The sequence below is a fragment of the Diplotaxodon limnothrissa genome, linkage group LG2, assembly GCF_057381915.1.
Source record: "Diplotaxodon limnothrissa isolate DT_005_m linkage group LG2, D_limnothrissa_male_GT1.1, whole genome shotgun sequence".
Classification (NCBI taxonomy): Eukaryota; Metazoa; Chordata; class Actinopteri; order Cichliformes; family Cichlidae; genus Diplotaxodon; species Diplotaxodon limnothrissa.
Genome location: NC_140597.1, coordinates 33,443,690 through 33,462,075, shown reverse-complemented (window position 1 = coordinate 33,462,075; position 18,386 = coordinate 33,443,690). Strand labels below are relative to the sequence as shown.

The 18,386-nt window shown below is 41.2% G+C and overlaps 2 protein-coding genes across 2 annotated transcripts; one reads left to right on the top strand and one right to left on the bottom strand.

Annotated features, from left to right (window-relative positions):
- Nucleotides 1-227: 227 nt before the first annotated feature.
- On the top strand, nucleotides 228-7,802 carry tbc1d10c (TBC1 domain family, member 10C). Its single transcript, XM_085371728.1, has 9 exons — nucleotides 228-340; nucleotides 1,613-1,712; nucleotides 1,845-1,952; nucleotides 2,647-2,753; nucleotides 3,016-3,130; nucleotides 3,379-3,444; nucleotides 3,645-3,834; nucleotides 4,034-4,191; nucleotides 4,773-7,802. Exons 1-9 carry the CDS (start codon nucleotides 228-230, stop codon nucleotides 7,800-7,802), a joined length of 3,987 nt encoding a protein of 1,328 aa, XP_085227854.1.
- A 171-nt stretch (nucleotides 7,803-7,973) lies between these two features.
- Nucleotides 7,974-17,826, bottom strand: rad9a (RAD9 checkpoint clamp component A). The gene is made up of 12 exons (XM_085371716.1): nucleotides 17,576-17,826; nucleotides 17,387-17,457; nucleotides 17,157-17,230; nucleotides 17,001-17,049; nucleotides 14,646-14,760; nucleotides 11,374-11,473; nucleotides 11,016-11,122; nucleotides 10,783-10,889; nucleotides 10,527-10,591; nucleotides 10,336-10,434; nucleotides 9,422-9,662; nucleotides 7,974-8,357 (listed from the first exon to the last, which is right to left on the bottom strand). The coding sequence occupies exons 1-12, from the start codon at nucleotides 17,607-17,609 to the stop codon at nucleotides 8,250-8,252; spliced, it is 1,170 nt and encodes a 389-aa protein (XP_085227842.1). The 5' UTR covers nucleotides 17,610-17,826; the 3' UTR covers nucleotides 7,974-8,249.
- Nucleotides 17,827-18,386: the final 560 nt, after the last annotated feature.

Below are 18,386 nucleotides of genomic sequence, written 5' to 3'. Positions count from 1 at the left end.
GGGGGCTTGGTACACTTCTTTACTCTCATTCTCAACTTGGAAAATGCAGATTTCATAGATCCCGAGTCAAATAAGAGAGAGAGGGTGAAAACGTGCACAGAGACGTTTGCAGAGTGGGGTTAAGCTGTTTACCATCTTGGATGTTTGAGATTTTAAACATCTCTGACGCACACATCCTCATCGGTTGCATACTGGATGACGAGCCCATCCTCTTTTCTTTAGCTAAGATGTTGAATTCTTCGAGTCCAGCCCAGAAGAACCTCAGTGAAGAGGACAGCTCTGGATCTGAACCGGAGACAGACCGCTTTGGCTTCATCTTAACCAATGGTTCCACAGCTGGGTGAGCACATCCACCTTGCGCCTTGTGTACTCTTACTGTGCTGTTGGTGATCTGTTCAAAACCAGGGGATCTAAGTTTTCATTCTCCCATTAAAGAGATTTTTTTTTTTTTTTATTATAAGGGACTAAAAGACGTGCAGGGCGACCTTGTCGAGATCACACAGATCAGAAAGCCCAGGGACTTTGGTAATAGTAAGGTTTGCACCTGCTGTCAGAAGATATAATTTGAAACTAAATATTAAATATTATCAGATAATTTAATGGTTGTTGCTTTGTCTTTATATGAGCAAAGACAAAGGTTCCAGATGAGCTAAGAGTTTCTAATGTGGGCACACAACACCCCCTGAAGCAGCACACAAAGTAATTTTCCTCCATGACAAGACCAGGAAGTGTTGAAACAGTGTTTAAATCTGCCGATTTTAAGAGACAGAGGAGCATTTGCACCCCCCCCCCACACACACACACGCACACAGCCAGGTGGACTAAATGCCATTAATAAAGAGTTAAAAGACAAATTGTTAGAGCAGAGATGTTAAGATTGAGAGAAAAAGTCACACAGAGTGAAAGAAAGGAACATTCAGGCTATACTGGTGTAGTGGAGAATGTGTAAGAATGCATGTCAGTTGGAAACACGTCAAGAAACAAAGAAATCAGGATGACCCCTGCAAATAACGTGGCTTTACGGCAGTTTCATAAGCAGAGCAAAGGGGGAGGAGATGCTTTAGAATGATTTAGCTGAGCGTATCAGTGAAAAAGCCAAGTGGTTTCAACCACAGTGGGCCTTCTTCAGTACGGAAACTGCACAAACAGATTGTTTACACTTGATATTCTTTACATATAATCCACAAAAAAAAAAAAATATTGCAAAAAACATAATGACTGAACTGAAAGTGGGTGTGTGTACTTGAAAAATAAAGTGCAATTTTACTTTCAGAATCAGCTGACTGTGCGTTTGATAATAGCCCTGGCAGGGGATTGCACACGAGGCGGTATAAACTAAGCATTAAAACTAACTGAACAAACTGCAACCTGTCATCTTTACTTTCTTCATTGATAACATCCTGACCTGTTGCCATAGAGACTTCACACTGCTAACGTGTGGTTTTCCTGTTTCCTGTCTTGTTTTCGGAGCACTGTGTGTCTGTAATGACAACACACTAAACAGTGTGCAGCGACACAGCACTACAAAGGTCTCCAGAATTTAAATTGTTCAGCAAACAGGTGAAACGTGTCAAAATACTTACCTGGTGATTCATGTGCTGTGCTGTGTCAGGAGTTTGGGCCCGCCACCTGAACTGGTCAGGCAGAGGGAGGCCAAGTGGATAAAGATCATTGACCAATGGGATCGCATCTTGTCGAAGAAGAGCAGTAAGGTGCGTCCCGTCAAAGATGCCCGAAAATAAACCCTGGCACCAAATGATGGGCGATGGGCCTTATACATGACAGACATTGTGACACATCAGGAAAAAGCACAGTAACCGTTTGTTTTCCGGGTCTCTCATTAGGTCAAAGTGCAGTGTCAGAAAGGAATCCCTGCCTCGCTCAGAGCCAAGTGCTGGCCTCTGCTGTGCGGAGCTGCCAACAGGATGAAACAGCATGAAAACCTCTACGAGGCAAGAGAAACAAACACTCTCACTGGGATGGTTTAAGAAAGTGCAAGAGTCCAGCTGCAAAGACTTTATGTAAAAGATGGACATAGCCACCATGTTGTCTCTCGTTGGAGTTTGAAGTGCTGGTTTACTATTTGGCCGGCAACATGTTGTTCACGAGTGATTGATGGATCTAAGTGAGAAATTTAGGAAACTACATACTTATAGAGCAGCAACATCACATTCCCTAAATCATGCCGTCTTTATCATTCGTTTAACTATAAATGGGACTATAATTGTATTTTGCATTAAATACCACTTCAGATTAGCGACTAAGGCCGTAAACCTATCAGGAAATAATTTAATATGACCAAGAGGGTCATTTTCTAATTTTTTCTACGCAATCTGACTTTTTTTTTCCCCCACCAGGAGTCTTCCCCTTCTGGCAATTAAACAAAATGCAGGTTTAAGGCATTTCTACATTGCTTTCTGTTAGACCTGGAGGCTATATTGTCCATTGTTTATATACAGTCTATGCCTGATCATCTATATATACTGTTCTAAGTTGTGAGATCTTGTGATCACTGTTTTCTTATATTTTATTGAGTAAAAGTTAAATTATTTATAATATTGAAAAACAAACTAACTTACTTAGAATTTTAAAGACTCAAAAATCTATTGTTTGGTATGCATTTTATGTTTTTTGTCTCTGCATCAGACTCTGGATGAGCAGCCGGCTCTGCAGAGCTGGGTGGATGTGATTGAGAGAGATCTGGACCGGCAGTTCCCTTTCCACGAGATGTTCCAGTCCAAAGACGGACACGGGTAGGCGACGTTTCTGCTATTTGTTTCTGAAGCTGAGAGCTGCAGAATAACCATACAGTTTATTTAGTGTTCAGCGTGGCTTTCCAATCTTTTCATAGTTTCCCTGGTTTAGCTTTCACAGTTAAAGGCTTATTCAACAGAACAGCAAACAGTCTTGTCACTTGTCTTTCTTTCTTTTCGTTATTAAATGTATAACTCTTGTCAAAGGTGACTGAAACCTCTGGCTGTGTGAGAGATGATTGTGGTGTGTGTGTGTCTGCAGGCAGCGTGGTTTGTTCCGGGTGTTGAAAGCTTACACCCAGTATCAGCCAGATGAGGGTTACTGTCAGGCTCAGGGGCCGGTGGCTGCAGTGCTGCTGATGAACATGCCTGCTCAGGTAAAGGCCATTAACAGTTTAGCTTCGGTCTGATAAATCAGCTGCAAAGACATTAAAATAATTAGATTTCAGTGGAGAAACAACAACCTTCATTTAAGACACCGACTCTACCTTGCTTGTTTCATCGACCTGTTAAGCTTTTTATTTCAGAGGTATAACAGTATTAATGCAATCCTGAGAATACAGTGCTAATTTTCTATAATACGGAGCAGTTATTGGCCTAATGTTCACCTTATGTAACCTGGCAGGAGGCCTTCTGGTGTCTGGTTCAGATCAGTGAGCAATACCTGCCCGGATATTACAGCCCTCTGCTGGTGAGGACATGCACATCTTCTGTTTTTTACATTTTTTACCTTTTATAATACATATAATCAACACGTAGGCGAGTAGATGTTGATTTCAAGGCTGATTCTTGATAAGTTGTGCTATAAATATAACCCAAACACAAAGATGAATCATGTGTTGACCCTGAAAGCTGGGCAGCTGTCTGAGCCTACTGTGGTGTGCTGTGTAGGAGGGAGTACTGTTCGATGCGGCCATGCTGACCTGGGTTTTGAAAAAGACGTGTCCAGCTGCACACAAACATCTGCAGAACCACGGAGTGGAGCCCCTCATGTTTGCCACCGACTGGCTGATGTGTCTGTTCACACGTCACCTTCCATTCAACACGCTTCTCCGAGTCTGGGACCTCTTCTTCTGCTATGGTAGAGCTGACCTCAGGCTAACACAACCCCCTTAGGACTGGCAGGAATAGCAGCTTATTAAAAGCGATGGTTTTGTCCACTATATATAGAAGTGTTTAAATATCTGCACAATTCTTACATTTTTGGTCACTGCCATCATCTACCTGATATGTAGCATTTTCACCAGGTCTTCCTCTTTCGCCCTCATCTTTCCTCGTAGGGGTCCGGGTGCTGCTACAGGTTGCAGCGGTGCTGGTGCGCCGGGTGTTGGGTCGAGCTGAGCAGAGGAAGCAGTGTCAGGGCCAAATGGAGACTCTGGAGAAGTTGAGGGGTGTTAAGGAGGAGGTCCACGATGAAGATGACGAATTCATAGCAGAGGTAAGATTTCGATTTTTAAACCTGATAGGCTTATAGAGAAGCATCTTGTTCTCTGCCAATTACCTCAAGATAACAGCTTTCATTTGTAAAGCAACAGAGCAAGTAAATTAAACTAATCATGGCCACAAATAGTGTAAAAAGATACACCTCAAAAGCAAAAACCTTTCAAAAAGATGGCTGCAAACCAAAGAGATGAGGCAAATAAAAAAAACCCTGAAGAGTAAATTTAAAACATGTTTCTATCATTAACTTTGTTTTATTTAATTTTTTTACAAAATGGCACTATTCTATCAAATAACGTAGATATAAATCTTGGTAAGTTACTAAAACAGCTCAGCCACAAACATGTCTGATCCACTGTGGCATGAACGTGGGAGCTCTGGAGGTGTCCTGTGGTGCTTGGAATTAGTGTGTCAAAATTGCTCAATTGGATTATGATCTAAGGAATTTGGAGGTTAGGGGTAACTGTTCAAGGCTCTTTGTGGTGTTTCTCAGGGATCTTTAACAGGTTTTGTATTGTGGCGGGACACACTGTGTTGTTGGGGTACAAACTATCTGCAGAGTTTCCCTTCTTGTTTCAGGTGTGCTCTGTGCCACTGTCGGGTAAAGATTTGGAAAAGCAGACGGAGAAGGAGCTGGAAAAGTGGAGGAAAGAAAAACCATCGTCCACGTTTGACCCCAGAGGTCGCTGCCATGGATACCAGAAGGCGTGGGCTAGAGCTCGGCAGCATGAAATTGAGAAGGAGAGGAAAGAGAGACAGAAAGGGAACCTCTCTGTCCCACTAACTCGCTCAGCCTCCTCTCTCTCACTGTCTCCTTCCCTCCTTCACAAGAAGTGGAGGAAAGTGGGAAAAGGGAACACAGGTGACTCTGAAGGCAGTAACAAAGTAGTGAGGCATCTTTCAATGGGTGGAAGGGAGGACTGGAAAAGCTGGAATGAGTTTGACTTTAAGAAGGTACAAGGAGTCAAAGAGGAGGAGGATGTAGTTTCAGAGGGACAAAAAGAGGGACAAACTGAACAGAAGGAAATTTCACAGACACCTGACAAGATTCAAGAAATCAAAAATATCCAAACAGAAGAAACAGCAGCGGGAAAAGAACAGACTGAAAACACGGAAAAAGGAGTTGCTGAAATTGAGGAAAGCAGTGTCAAAGAGACAGAAACAGGTGATGTTAGAGAGATGGAGAAAAGTGTTGTCACAGAGACAAGTGTTGTCAGGGAGACAGAGACAAGTGTTGTCAGGGAGACAGAGACAAGTGTTGTCCGGGAGACGGAGACAAGTGTTGTCGGGGAGACGGAGACAAGTGTTGTCGGGGAGACGGAGACAAGTGATGTCGGGGAGACAGAGACAAGTGATGTCGGGGAGACGGAGACAAGTGTTGTCGGGGAGACGGAGACAAGTGTTGTCAAGGAGATGGAGACAAGTGTTGTCAGGGAGACAGAGAAAAGTGATGTCAGGAAGACGGAGACAAGTGATGTCAGGGAGACGGAGACAAGTGATGTCAGGGAGACGGAGACAAGTGATGTCAGGAAGACTGAGACAATTGAAGTCAGGGAGACAGGGGAACGCAAACTCAGTGATATGGATGAAACCAAGCTGACTGAGATAAATGAAAGCAAAATGCTTTCAGAACAAGAAGAAAAGATTGCCCCAAATCAGACTGTTGAAAATATTCTTCATCCCCCTGATTATGCACCTCACTGTGAACAAGAAGAAAAGCTGGACGCAGAGAGTGAATCACAAGTGCTAGAAGAACAAAGTCATAAAAGCAAAGACCAGGAAGTAGAGCTCAAAGACACAAATGAAGAGGCAGAGAAACACGTGGTTGCTGTGGAGGAAAACCACAGTGAGACACCGAGAATAGCCGAAGCACATACAAACACAGAGGACGAGATGCAAATAGGTGTAAACGCAGGCGAGGAGCAGAGGATACAAGCTGACGTGAAATCAGAAGAGAGTGCTGACACTGAAAGTGTGCAACAGGTGGAGATGAACGCAGACGTTACGGAGTCTAAAAGTGAGACAAGTGTGGACACAGACAGAGGTGTTGAAGCTTTAACTGTTGATGATCAGAATAGTGCAGCAGAGGCAGAATCACGACAGGAAAAGGAAGAGCTGATCAAGGAGACAGAAAAAGGTGCACTTGAAGTAAAATACCACAGTACTGAGTCATTAGTACAAACAGAAAAGGAAGCAGAGTCCCACACCCAAAGAGACACAGAAAATGAGGTTCTGACACATAATCAGGAAAATTCAGCCACACAGTGCGATATAAAGGTAGAAATTAAAGAAGTCGATTCAGAACAACAAGTAGATTCAAAGACAGAAATGGAGCTAGAAGAAGAAATATTAATGCTGTCTTCATCTGAATGCACTCAACAAAAAGAAAGCACTGGTGGAGTAGATGATCCAGAGACTAAAGCTGAGATAACAGTAGGAAAAGACACAGTGGAGGCGTCAAATAAGGCAACAGAAGAAATGATTTTGAATGTACACTCGGAGGCACAGGTTGAAAGTGATTCATGCATCTATACTCAAAAAATCACAGAGGAAACACCAACAGAAACTCAGACTTATGAGAAGCCTGCAGACTCTGCAACACCCATGGAAACGGAAGAGTCTGCAGCACCAGCTGATCAGCTCAACCACACCAGTGAGCCTGATGAGGAGAGTTCAGTACAAATTAGTACCTCTGAGACAAAAGCACCTGAAGAGACAACAAGCCAGGTTACTGTGGATCCTGAAGACTCAAATCAAAAGGTTCAACAAGTGGAGCCCACGCAGGAGGAAGAAATTACTGAAAAGATTAAACAAACTCCAGCAGGAGAGGACGATGTCTTCATTTCTTCTGAGCCAACAAATGTTCCCCAAGTCCAATGTTCTCAATCTGCAAAAGAGCCCCCGGTACAAACCCCTGAGCGTCGCAGCAGTCGATCATCCGCTGATTTCTGCGTTCGCAAGTCATCCACCTCACGTAGCTCCAGGCTAGCCCGCAGGCTTTCCGAGGATCTCTTCACCACCCCCCAGAAAACTTCAGAAAATCAACCAGAAGCCAAACTCACAGAGTCACAGTGCAATCCTAAAGCTGTGACCTCAAAACAAGCTGCTCCTGATCTGCTGCCGCCTGCAGCAGCAGCAGCAGCAGCAGCAACAACAACAGAGGAAGCCCCCACACAGCAGCAGCCACAGCCCGACACCCCTAAACGTTTTGGTCTCTTCCGCAGACTGAGAGGTGAGCATCACAAAGACAACAAGGCTAAGAAGGCACCCAAAATGCAAGTGCCGAAAATCTTGATTCAAGACTTCAGTGATATGCCAGGGACTGGGAATGCAGCTGAGGAAGAGGCGGAGGACAAACTGAACTCCAAGGAGAGGAGGCGGCGGCGGAGGGAACAAGAAAGAAAGGAGAAGGAAGAGGAGAGGTTGAAAAAGAAGAAAGAGAAGGAGCTGGAGAAGGGGAAGGAAAAGGAGAGGAGGAAACCACAGACGAGAGGGAAAAGTTTTCAGGTGCAAAAAGAGAAACGTAGTGACGACACTGCTCATCCTGCAAAGACTGACTCACAGACAATTCACAGACATTCTGCTGGTTATGCCGAGGCTTATTTTTGACATTACTCAGATTCTGCATCACTGCCTTTCTCTCTTTGAGCTCCACATTGGTGGATATGTGGAATTCCCTCATCCTAAATATTTCTCATACTTGAACTTTTCGACATGTAAATAAATAATAAATGATGTTTACATATATTGAAAAATAAGTTTGCTTTATTCGGTGGGACCTTTTACACTGCACCTTAATTACAAACTGGGCAAACACAAAATTAAAATAAATTGGAATTGCTTCATGTCTAGTTTTACATAATGAGAATTTAGAGGCTGGTGGCCTCTGCATATTTAACCAGGTCCAGGTACTACTTGTTCTGGCCAGTAAGGATGAAAATTTGTGTTCATTTCTTTATCTTCAAGTACTCCAGGTGTCTTTGTTTAACAGTGCACGCACATGCACCCACTGTCAGTTTAGTCCATGTCTCCTCTAGCCGATCAGTCTGCAGTTATTTAATTTTCTTCCTCACTGTCGCTGGCCAGCACCTCTTGAGAAGTCATCGGCTGTGTGCTCAACTGAGACGACGGGGGAAGCACCGATCCAAAGAAGAGCGACCGAAACTGTGAGAAAAATCACACACAAGGGAAATATATTAAAGACTACAATTTATCGAAATGTTAAGATACCAATATTTAATTAATTTGAGAGCATATACAAACATTCAATCACTTGTTTATTTTTTTATTAAATATCTGCTTAAATGTGCACGCCTTTGTTCCAGAGGTTTCTGTGGTTTGTTCAGAAGCAACTCTGCAAACATAAGGTGTGCTGCCATGTTTTTAGAGAGGATTGTTTCTTTCGCCTAGCAACCCTCCAAACAAGCTATTCTTGTTCAGCGTTATTCTAATCACACCCTTATAAACCTTAACATTTGATATGCTAACTTGAGGCCCATAGAGTCTGAGAACTGCACGGTCTGACCTTTGGGTGAATTTGCCAGGACCTTCACTTCCAACAACACTGAGAGCTGTCTTGAAGGTTTTCCACTTGTGAATAATCTTCCTCACTGTACAGTGATGGAGTTCAGGTTGACTGGAAATGGTCTTATAACCCTCACCTGATTGATGGGCAGCAACAACTGTTTCTCTAAGGTTATTGCTGATGTCTTTCCTCCCTGGCACTGCATTAACAAACACCTGAATGCTCCAGACCAGAAAAACAACCAGACCTCTGGTTTTATAAAGGTGAACACACTTGCTGTTAATCAGTTAATCAAGTGGATTTGATTAGCAGCACTTGGCTGCTACTGTATTTATCTTCACACTCAATTTCTGTGGAAGCAGTGAGGATATATTTAGTTACACACACGCACTGCTTGTGTGTAACATGTAAGTAATGATAATAATTCATGAGTTGTTATTAATCTAAAGTTGCATTTAGCTAATTTTAAGACCTAATAAGAACAAGTTGATTTTTTTGTTACAGCCTGACACATAAAACTAAATTAAAAGAGCGTGCGTGTACTTTCTTTTTCACGTGAGGACTGTATGTGGACAGTTGTGACGACTCAATTTTTAAAGAATCTGCTTCTTTTTGTATGTGCGAGAATATTTTACTTCTGTCTTTTTGATTCATTGAAGTGAATCCACAGCCTGTTAACACGCCTGAGAAACCTAAGGCATACCTTTTTATTAGGTAGTCTGTCTAAATCATCTGTTTCTTCTTCTTCTGCCTCCTCGATGAGAATCCTTGCCTTGTGGCTGACTGCTGCAGGCCGTTTTGAACGTGTGTCACCAGATAATGAAGGCGGGGGTGGACCTGTGTTTGAGGGACCTGGCGCAATACTGGTATCCATGGCGATTAGATATGAGTCCATGTCATCATTCATGAAGTCATCGGGAGGGGGTGGAGCTGCTGTGTGTGCTCTGAGGGGTGGAGCAGACGGTTTGGAGTGCAAGTCAGATAGAAAGATGACACACAAGATTAAAAAAAAAAAAAAAAAAGCTTTTCTTGCTCCTTTTGACCTTCATGGTGACCGTTTGATTTTCTGGACTTGCAAAACAATAACAAATCAACATGACTAACCAGCTTCAATTTTAGAGCTCAATATCATAACAATTAAGCCTACGGCATTCTAGTTTTTCACTCCCATAAATATACTGAGTGCATTTATTGTGTGAAGATGCAACTACAAACAGCTGTTAACTGTGACATGAGTTCTCCAGATTTCGCCTCTCAGCCTCAGAATGACAAGATGTGAAAACCTGAATAAACACAGTTTTTTTTAAAGAGTTTATTCAAACTGGTGGACTAAGAACCTGGTCTAAACTCCTGGAGCAAATAATAAAAATCCATTTCCAACAACTGGAAATGTCGAGTATGAAATGTAAATGGGCTCCTCCAGCATTTGTCTTCATTTACACTCTGATCCACCAGGTGGCGCAGTAGGGTAAACGTTTAGAATTTCCTGCCTGTCACCGAGCTGTTAATAAGCCATTGTGTGAAGGGTACACTAGTTTTGTTTTCATTTTTCTTCCTGCTCACAAGCAAGAGAAAAAAACGTCCCAAATCAACAAAAATATGTTTTGTCGTTTTTACCCTTTGCTGCTATTTTTACGAAGGCTGGGATCATCAGAAAGAGTGGCCAGCACAAAGTTTCCTTCCAGGACACTGTCCGTTACTGAAAGCACCACAGGGCTGTCACACAAACAGACACAGAAAAAAATTATGTTATTAAAAAGGAAGAAACAAGTAATCAAAAAAAATAACCCACAGGTGGCGATGCTCACCTGCCCGGCTCGTCCAAGTACATAGAAACAGGGAGGCCAGTTGATTCTGCAAACACTAGTAAACCCTGAATGAGAGATACTAGTTAGTGACTTTGCAAACTATGCAAGCATTACAAGAACACCACAACATCTTGTAAGTGCTTTCATCTGGTCTCCAAATAACTTCTTTCACATTCTGGTCTGATAACCACCTCTCTCCCCCTCCCAAACTAACTTACGCAACTCTCTCGTGATTTCCCTATATAGTTTCTCTCACCCGCAACTCCTTCAGACAAAAAGTCACACTGTTGTGAGCTTGGGCAGCAAAATGATCAAACTCGTCTGAAGCCAAACACAGCTCGGTCAGCATGGCTTTGGACGCCTCTGAGAGAGCAGAAAAACAAGAGGACAAAAAGCTGATTTTAAAACATAGCAATGCATGGCATTATTAGATGTCAGTTCCTGCTTTACCACTACGCTGGCGAAACTTTTTCATATCAGTCTTGTCACCTGCTTCTTCCTCCACATGGTTCCTGACCCACATCCGTTCATCACTCACTGACACAGTCACTTCGTCCAGAGATGGAGGAAAATGGACGACTGTGTCTACCAGCAGCCTGAGAACAAGAGAAATCAAATCTAGCTACAGCTACAAAGTTACACCTCCCTTAAAATATATTTTACTATTTAAATCTATTTATTCATTTAATCAACCAACTGAAATGTAAAAATGTTTTTCCTGGTGTTAAAAAAAAGCTACACAGTGTTTGTCATCATCAAGTACAAGGAAATAAAAGATTAAAAGCAAGTGGGAGACTGTCATTGTCATGATTTGCAAAATAAACTATGAAGAAAGATTTTTACAGACCTGGGCTGGGCTCTGAATACATTGGCATAGCTGTCCTTATCAAACACTGCCTGCAGGCTCTCGCTGTCCTGGAAAGACAGGTTATGTGTCTTCAGTAGGCCTGTAAAGAAAAATCACGTCAAGTTTGTGAGCAAATAGAAAGCAATGAGATGAAAGCACGATGGGCTTCATTAAATACAAAATATGTGAATGTAAACAAGATGTAAAAGTACAATGTAACAACTTGTTTATAGAGGTTATTAAAAGAGTTGCTTTACAGGCAGAAGATAAAATAAAAAGACGCAAAACATTATTTATAAACTGATGTGAAATCAGAATTTATGGATTCAAAGTGTCACAAAAATCCGATATGTATTAATGTGTAGAAGTCCCATTTTTTTAAGTGCTCTTGACCAAAGTTCTCCAGGCCTTCTGAAGGTCTTCTGGCTTCTTCTTCATTCCTTTTTCAGTCCAGTGCTTTCACCTGAGCATTTTCCAATCTGTGTATTTTAACAGATAATTTAGCAAATAACTCATTTTAAATTGTATCTTTAGGCACTTTGTTATTAGCAGCCTGTAACAGATTCCCATTACTTTAGTTGAATCTATGAAAAATGCCAAAGGTAACAGTTTGAGAGGCATAAAATCGCATTTTTGCTCCATGAAAGTGATTCCCAAATAGCCAAAGTATACACAGTGGATGAACAGTCATGGCTTAAGACATGGAAAGAACAGGAAAGAAAATCCAGCAAAGACCTCATACAAGACCTGAGAGATGCATCTGGCCCTAAATCTGATCCATCTACTGTTCACTGAAGTCAGATCAGCAAAAAATGTGGCTGTCAGGAGAAATTAGACAATAACTGTGACAGCTGCATCAGGTCTTATGAACTAATGACTCTAAGTTTGGTCCAAATAATCATCATTATATGCAGAGGAGGTACAGCAGTGAGTGTCTACAGCCATCTGTAAAATACAGTGGAGGCTCTGTCATGGTTTGGAGCTGCTCGAAACATAATATCTTTCTATAATGGTTACAACTTTTATTTATGAATTTCTTCACGAATGAAAGTCGTTCAAAACATTACTGCTACTTTCAGTGCTATTGATATTTATTTAAGACTCTTGTTTTTTAATCATATCTATCTAATAGACTCCAATCTGTTCATGTAAATGAAGAGTCCTCTTCACATGCTAAGGTTAATTATGGAGTTCCACGGGCTTCCCTTCCTTAGGCAGTATCATCAGAAGGCATAGCATACATTTTCACTGCTATATAGATGACACCCAACTTTACCTATCCATGAAGCCAGATAATACACATCAATTAGTTAAACTGAAGGAACGTTTTAAAGACATAAAGACCTGGATTACCTCTAATTTTCTGCTTCTAAATTCAGACAAAACTGTGGTTAATGTACTCGGCCCAAAAATCAGAGACAGATTCTTACTCTGGATGGCATTAACATGGTCTCCAGTAACACTGTGAGGAATCATTTTTGACCAGGATATGTCCTTCAATGCACATATTAAACAAATATCTACCACTGCTTTCTTCCATTTGTGGAATAGAATAGTTAGAAACATCCTGTCTCAGAGTGATGCTGAAAAACTAGTTCATGCCTTTATTACTTCTAAGCTGGACTACTGTAATTCATTATTATCAGGATGTCCTAAAAACTTCCTGAAAAGCCTTCGGCTGATCCAAAATGCTGTGGAAAAAGTGCTGTTAGGAACTAGAAAGAGAGAACATATTTCTCCTATACCGGACTCTCTTCGTTGGATCCCTGTTAAATCCAGAATCAAATTTAAAATCCTGCTCCTCAAATACAAGATCTTGAATAATCAAGCCCCATCTTATCTTAATGACCTTATAGTGCCATATCACCCCATTAGAGCTTGCTGTTCTCAGACAGCAGGCTTACTTTTAGGCCCCTCTTCTGTGGACCCAGGCTCTGTTCTCTTTGTATTATTGTAGTCTTTATCTTACCATATAAAGTGCCTTGAGGCAACTGTTGTTATGATTTGCTGCTATATAATTAAGACTGAATTGAATTATGAACCCAAAAAAGTATCATCAGATTTTTATCCACCTCACAATATCAACTAAAAAATGTCTGATTGGCAATGGCTTCATTTTTCAGCATGGTAATAATCCCAAACACACTGCCAAAGCCGTTAAAGCATACTTGGATAGAAAAAACACACTCTCAGTCGTGGATTGGGCTCGCCAGAACCCGGACCTCAAAACTATTAAAGCAGTGTGGGACCATCTTGACAGAGAACGGAACAAAAGGTAGCAAACATCCAAATAAGACCTTTGAATGAAGCCTGGAGAACTATTCCTGAAGACTACTTAAAAACACACCAAGAAAGCTGCCAAAGAGTTCAGACTGTGTTGAAGAATAAAGATACTTATAGCAAATACTGACTTTCTAACTTGTTACAATTAAACAGTTTTTGCCTGATTTACTGTATTTCCATGTATGTTTGCATGTTTCAATAAATCACTGCACCTATTTCCTCTTTTATTAGCAAAATATAAAGAAACAAGGAGTGACTCAAGAGTTTTGCACAGTACTGTATAGTTTAATAAATACATGTAAAAGCCATATGAAAAAGGGTAGTTTTTCATTTAAAATAGCTACAGTTGAGGCACCTCTAAGTTTCAAAGAGATTATAGAAGTTTTGTTTTAGCTCTGTGCAGCACTAAGTGACCTGCAGGCCTGACATTTGTACTCAGTGAACTTATCTCTAATATATTTGGGTTCCGCAGTACTGGTGGACTTATAAATGATAAATAATTATATTATAAATACAGAATTATAAACACTTATATTTATCTGTAGGTCAATGCAAGGATGTAATAATAATAATAATAATAATAATAATAACAGATTGCATTTATATAGCGCTTTTCGAGCATTCACTCTCACACACAAGCTACAGTTGTAGCCACAGCTGCCCTGGGGCAGACTGACAGAAGCGAGGCTGCCATATCGCGCCATCGGCCCCTCTGGCCAAGACCAGTAGGGGGTAGGTGAAATGTCTTGCCCAAGGACACAACGACCAAGACTGCCCGAGCCGGGGCTCGAACTGGCAACCTTTCGATTACAAGACAAACTGCCAACTCTTGAGCCACGATCGCCCTGTAATGTAAGAACTGGATGTGTTCCCTCACCTCTGGGTTTGAAACCAGCACCATTCTACATGCCTGAATGAGTTGTAAGCCTTCTTAAATCATATATGGAAAACACTTTGAATGATCTGATAATGAAGTGAATCACTGATACCGTGCTTGCAGTGCAGGGTGAAGGTGAGACGGTCCTTCTGTTTGTCGAGATCGATGTGACACTTTTCCACCGTCTTCTCCAAAGTTGTCAGAGATCTGAACACAGACTGTACACTCTGAAACACAGGGGGGAAATAATGCTTATCAATATGCAATGACACACTCTGGTACAATCAACAGGAATCAACATTTTAGTCACACTCAAATGGTATCTAAATCAATATGTTTGCTGTTTCTGACAAGTGACACACAATTCACTCTCTAATATAACTGCTAAGTACAACTGTTAATACGAGGAAGCTGTGAGGTTTTTGCAAAACTTGAACACAGATAACCACAACCGTTGGGTGGTAACACGACAGGAAAGGAGGCATTTGAAGCTGTCAGCAGATACAAGACTACGCTCTCAATCCCAAGAATAAGATCTGCTATTCCTAACTGTAGTTACATCAGGGAGGCCCAAGTACTGCCATCATGCAGTTAATTTGAAAAACAGCAGCAGCAACAAAAAAAAAAAAAAAACAAGGAACAAAAAAATCATTATGAGAAAGTATGATGTTTATCTTTAGTATGTTTAAAATCAAAGTAATCAAGAAACTATCAGCCACATTTCCATAACATGGCAAACTGCGACTGAGAATTAATGTAAACCAGTGAGAAAAGGAGAAAAAAATATATAGAGAGAAAGTTAAAATTTACATTTTTCACATTTTGGTAGTGGTCACATGAATGCAAACCTGACCAAACTATTAGACAAAAATCAGACTGGCAGCTTTAGTTTCAATACATCTTTTGTGATCGAGTGGTTGAACTTTTTGTGATGGGACTTTCGGGTTTAATGCAAGGTCAGAGTAGTTATTTAAAATGAACTGTGAGCTTAAAAAGAATTCAAACTAGACTAGAAAACAAAAGAAAAGTAACTGAAGTGATACTTATCACAACCTGCCTGAGGGGCCTTTGGTAAGCATGTTTATTGAGATCCGTGACAGTCAAGTGACTGATTCTATGCAATCCTGAGATAAACTAAATACAGTCTTACTGCTAGGGGCTTGTAATCCAATTCAAAATGTGAGTAGTTTGCATGTCTAGAGCATTCAGGTGTGTGTTAACACAATCCCAAGGATGGAACATGTCAGCAGTGATCTTAAAGAAGCCATTGTTGATGCAAAGCAATCTGACAATCGTTATAAACCGATTTCCAAATAATTTGACCACGGTGAGGACAATTACAAGTGGAAAACATTCAAGACAGCTGTCAATCCTTCCAGGTGTGGACGTCCCTGCAAACTCACACCAGTGACAGACTGTGCAGTGAACAGAGAAACTGCAAAAATAAAAAATAAAAATCCAAGAGCTACATTTCAGACTCTACAGGCCTTAGTTAGCAGTCAAATGTCAAAGTTCACAACAGTACAATTAGAAAAAGACTGAACAAGTTTGGCTTGTTTGGAAGGGTTGCCAGCAGAAAGCCTCTACTGGCTGTAAAAGAATATGGCAGCACATCTTAGGCCTGCAACTGAAGAAACCACCTCTGTTTGGTGAAAACCAAACAGAGGTGAAAACCAAACAGCATATCAGCACAAACACCTCATACCAACTGTCAGGTATGATGGTGAGAAGGTGATGATTTGAGCTTGTTTTGCAGCCATAGGACACTGACACCTTCCACTCATTGAGTTGACCATGAACTCCTCTGTTTACCAAAGTATTCCAAACTGAAATGTGAGGACATCGGCCTGACAGCCAAAACTTGGCCCAAACAGCATCGTGCAGGAGGACAAGAATCCCAAGTACTAAAGCAAATCTACAACGGAATGGCTGAAAAAGAGAATAATTAAGCTCTAGACCTGTCCCCAACTGAACTGCTGAGGTGGGACCTTAAGAGAACTGTGCATAAATGAATGCCCGCAAACCGCGATGTCCTGAAGCAACACTGTAAAGAACAGTAGGCCAAAACTCTGAGACAATGATCTGAGACACTGGTGAAGTCAAACAGAAAACGATTACTTTGAAACAATATGAGCGACTCATAAACTTCAAGTGATTGCTCCTATAGGTGGTTCTACGAGCTACTGAATCATGGGGTGTACTTAATTTCACAGGTCTAACTGTGAGTAACAAAGACCTGTGGGAACTCTTTTTCACAAGATTGTAACTGGAACCTAAATGCCTTCAATACGTTGCACACCTCTGATATATCATAACTGTTGTAGATAAGAAACGAATTCTATAATAACTTTGGGTGTTATGTCATCATGAAAGTTTGGGAACCACATTATCTACTAAAATGTAATTAATGTCACACCCAGACTATATAAAGCCTTGAAAAACAGTAGATTATCTAATTCTCTCACACCTTTATTGCCATCTTGCAGCGGAAGTTATCCCCACTAGTAATGGAGTACCTGCACAGAAAAACAGAGGTATAAAAGGCAGAAGTTCACTCATATACACGCTTTCTTTTTCTCTCACACAAAGATGCCATTTATAAACACAGGCATGTAGTCTGCACCTGCTGAAGAAGAGTGGTGCGAACAGGAAGCAAGCATAAGCCGACCGAGAGGAGTTCACAGACCGCAGGGCCAGCTACGACACGAGAGAGAGAGAGAGAGAGAGAGAGAGAGAGAGACCAACAAATCAACTTTTTTCATTGACGCAAAGTGTGCACCCACAGGAAGCAACAAGCCTATCTGCATTGTAAGAGGAAGTGATGGTGTGCAAGTCAGTGTCAGAACAGCTCACCCCATCTTCCTGAGGCTCAACATACAGCTCATCGCCGATCCTGGACAGAGAATGGACGGCTTTGGCCAGTACTGGACGGTACAGACACACCCACCAACAAACACACACAAGATAATTATTAGCAACATCTAATCAATGACACATGTTCTAGTTAGAGACTGTGTTTAATATTCAGGAAATGTTTGCTACCTTTCACGTTTCCTCCCGTTACGATACAGTGCATCTCTGCAAACTCACTTTTCCGCTAAGTTAGCACATTTGGCTAAAAGTTAGCCAAAACGAGCGGCTAAGCATCACCGAGAAGTACACAAGACGGCGTTTTAATCGTTTCCACGCCGAGAGCAAATCTTCCTACCGAAAGCATACTCCGTTTATTTCCAGTCTAAGTTTATTTTACTCGGTTAAGCAGTGTCTCTTTCATCGATATCAGCGTTGTTTACGCCGCCATTGCCCGCTTACAAAGTGCGGACCAATCAGATACACGGCAACTTAAAGGGGGCGTGCGTTTGACGCTGCACATGCGCACTTAGTTTCTAAGTGAACATTTCTGCCACTTGTGTTTTTCTTCACTGCATCTTCGGGGCTGGTTTTTTATGATCGTCCGGATTAGAAATATATAAAGATAGCGTGACGAAAAACCAAAAAAAAAGGTATAATTGTAATGGATAAAGATGTACATTGTTACTAATTGTTATATAAACTTTACTTAATGATTAGCAACTTGATAATTATTAAATAAGTTCATGTCAGAATAGGAAAGTAGCTTTTCAAGTACTGTAGTGTACCTACTTAATCTTATACTCTAAACCTTCAGTCAGAAAGAAGGCAGTACAATTACTGTGCTTTTAAATGCATAGTAGTTGGCTGAAATATAATTAAAACAGTTAAAAGTTTATCAGGGCGGCAGCATTTTTTAATGACTTGCAGTGGAGAACAGTATAGCTGGTGGTTAACAAACCTATAAGAAAGATTGCATGGTGTTCTCCAAGCTGAAGTACAC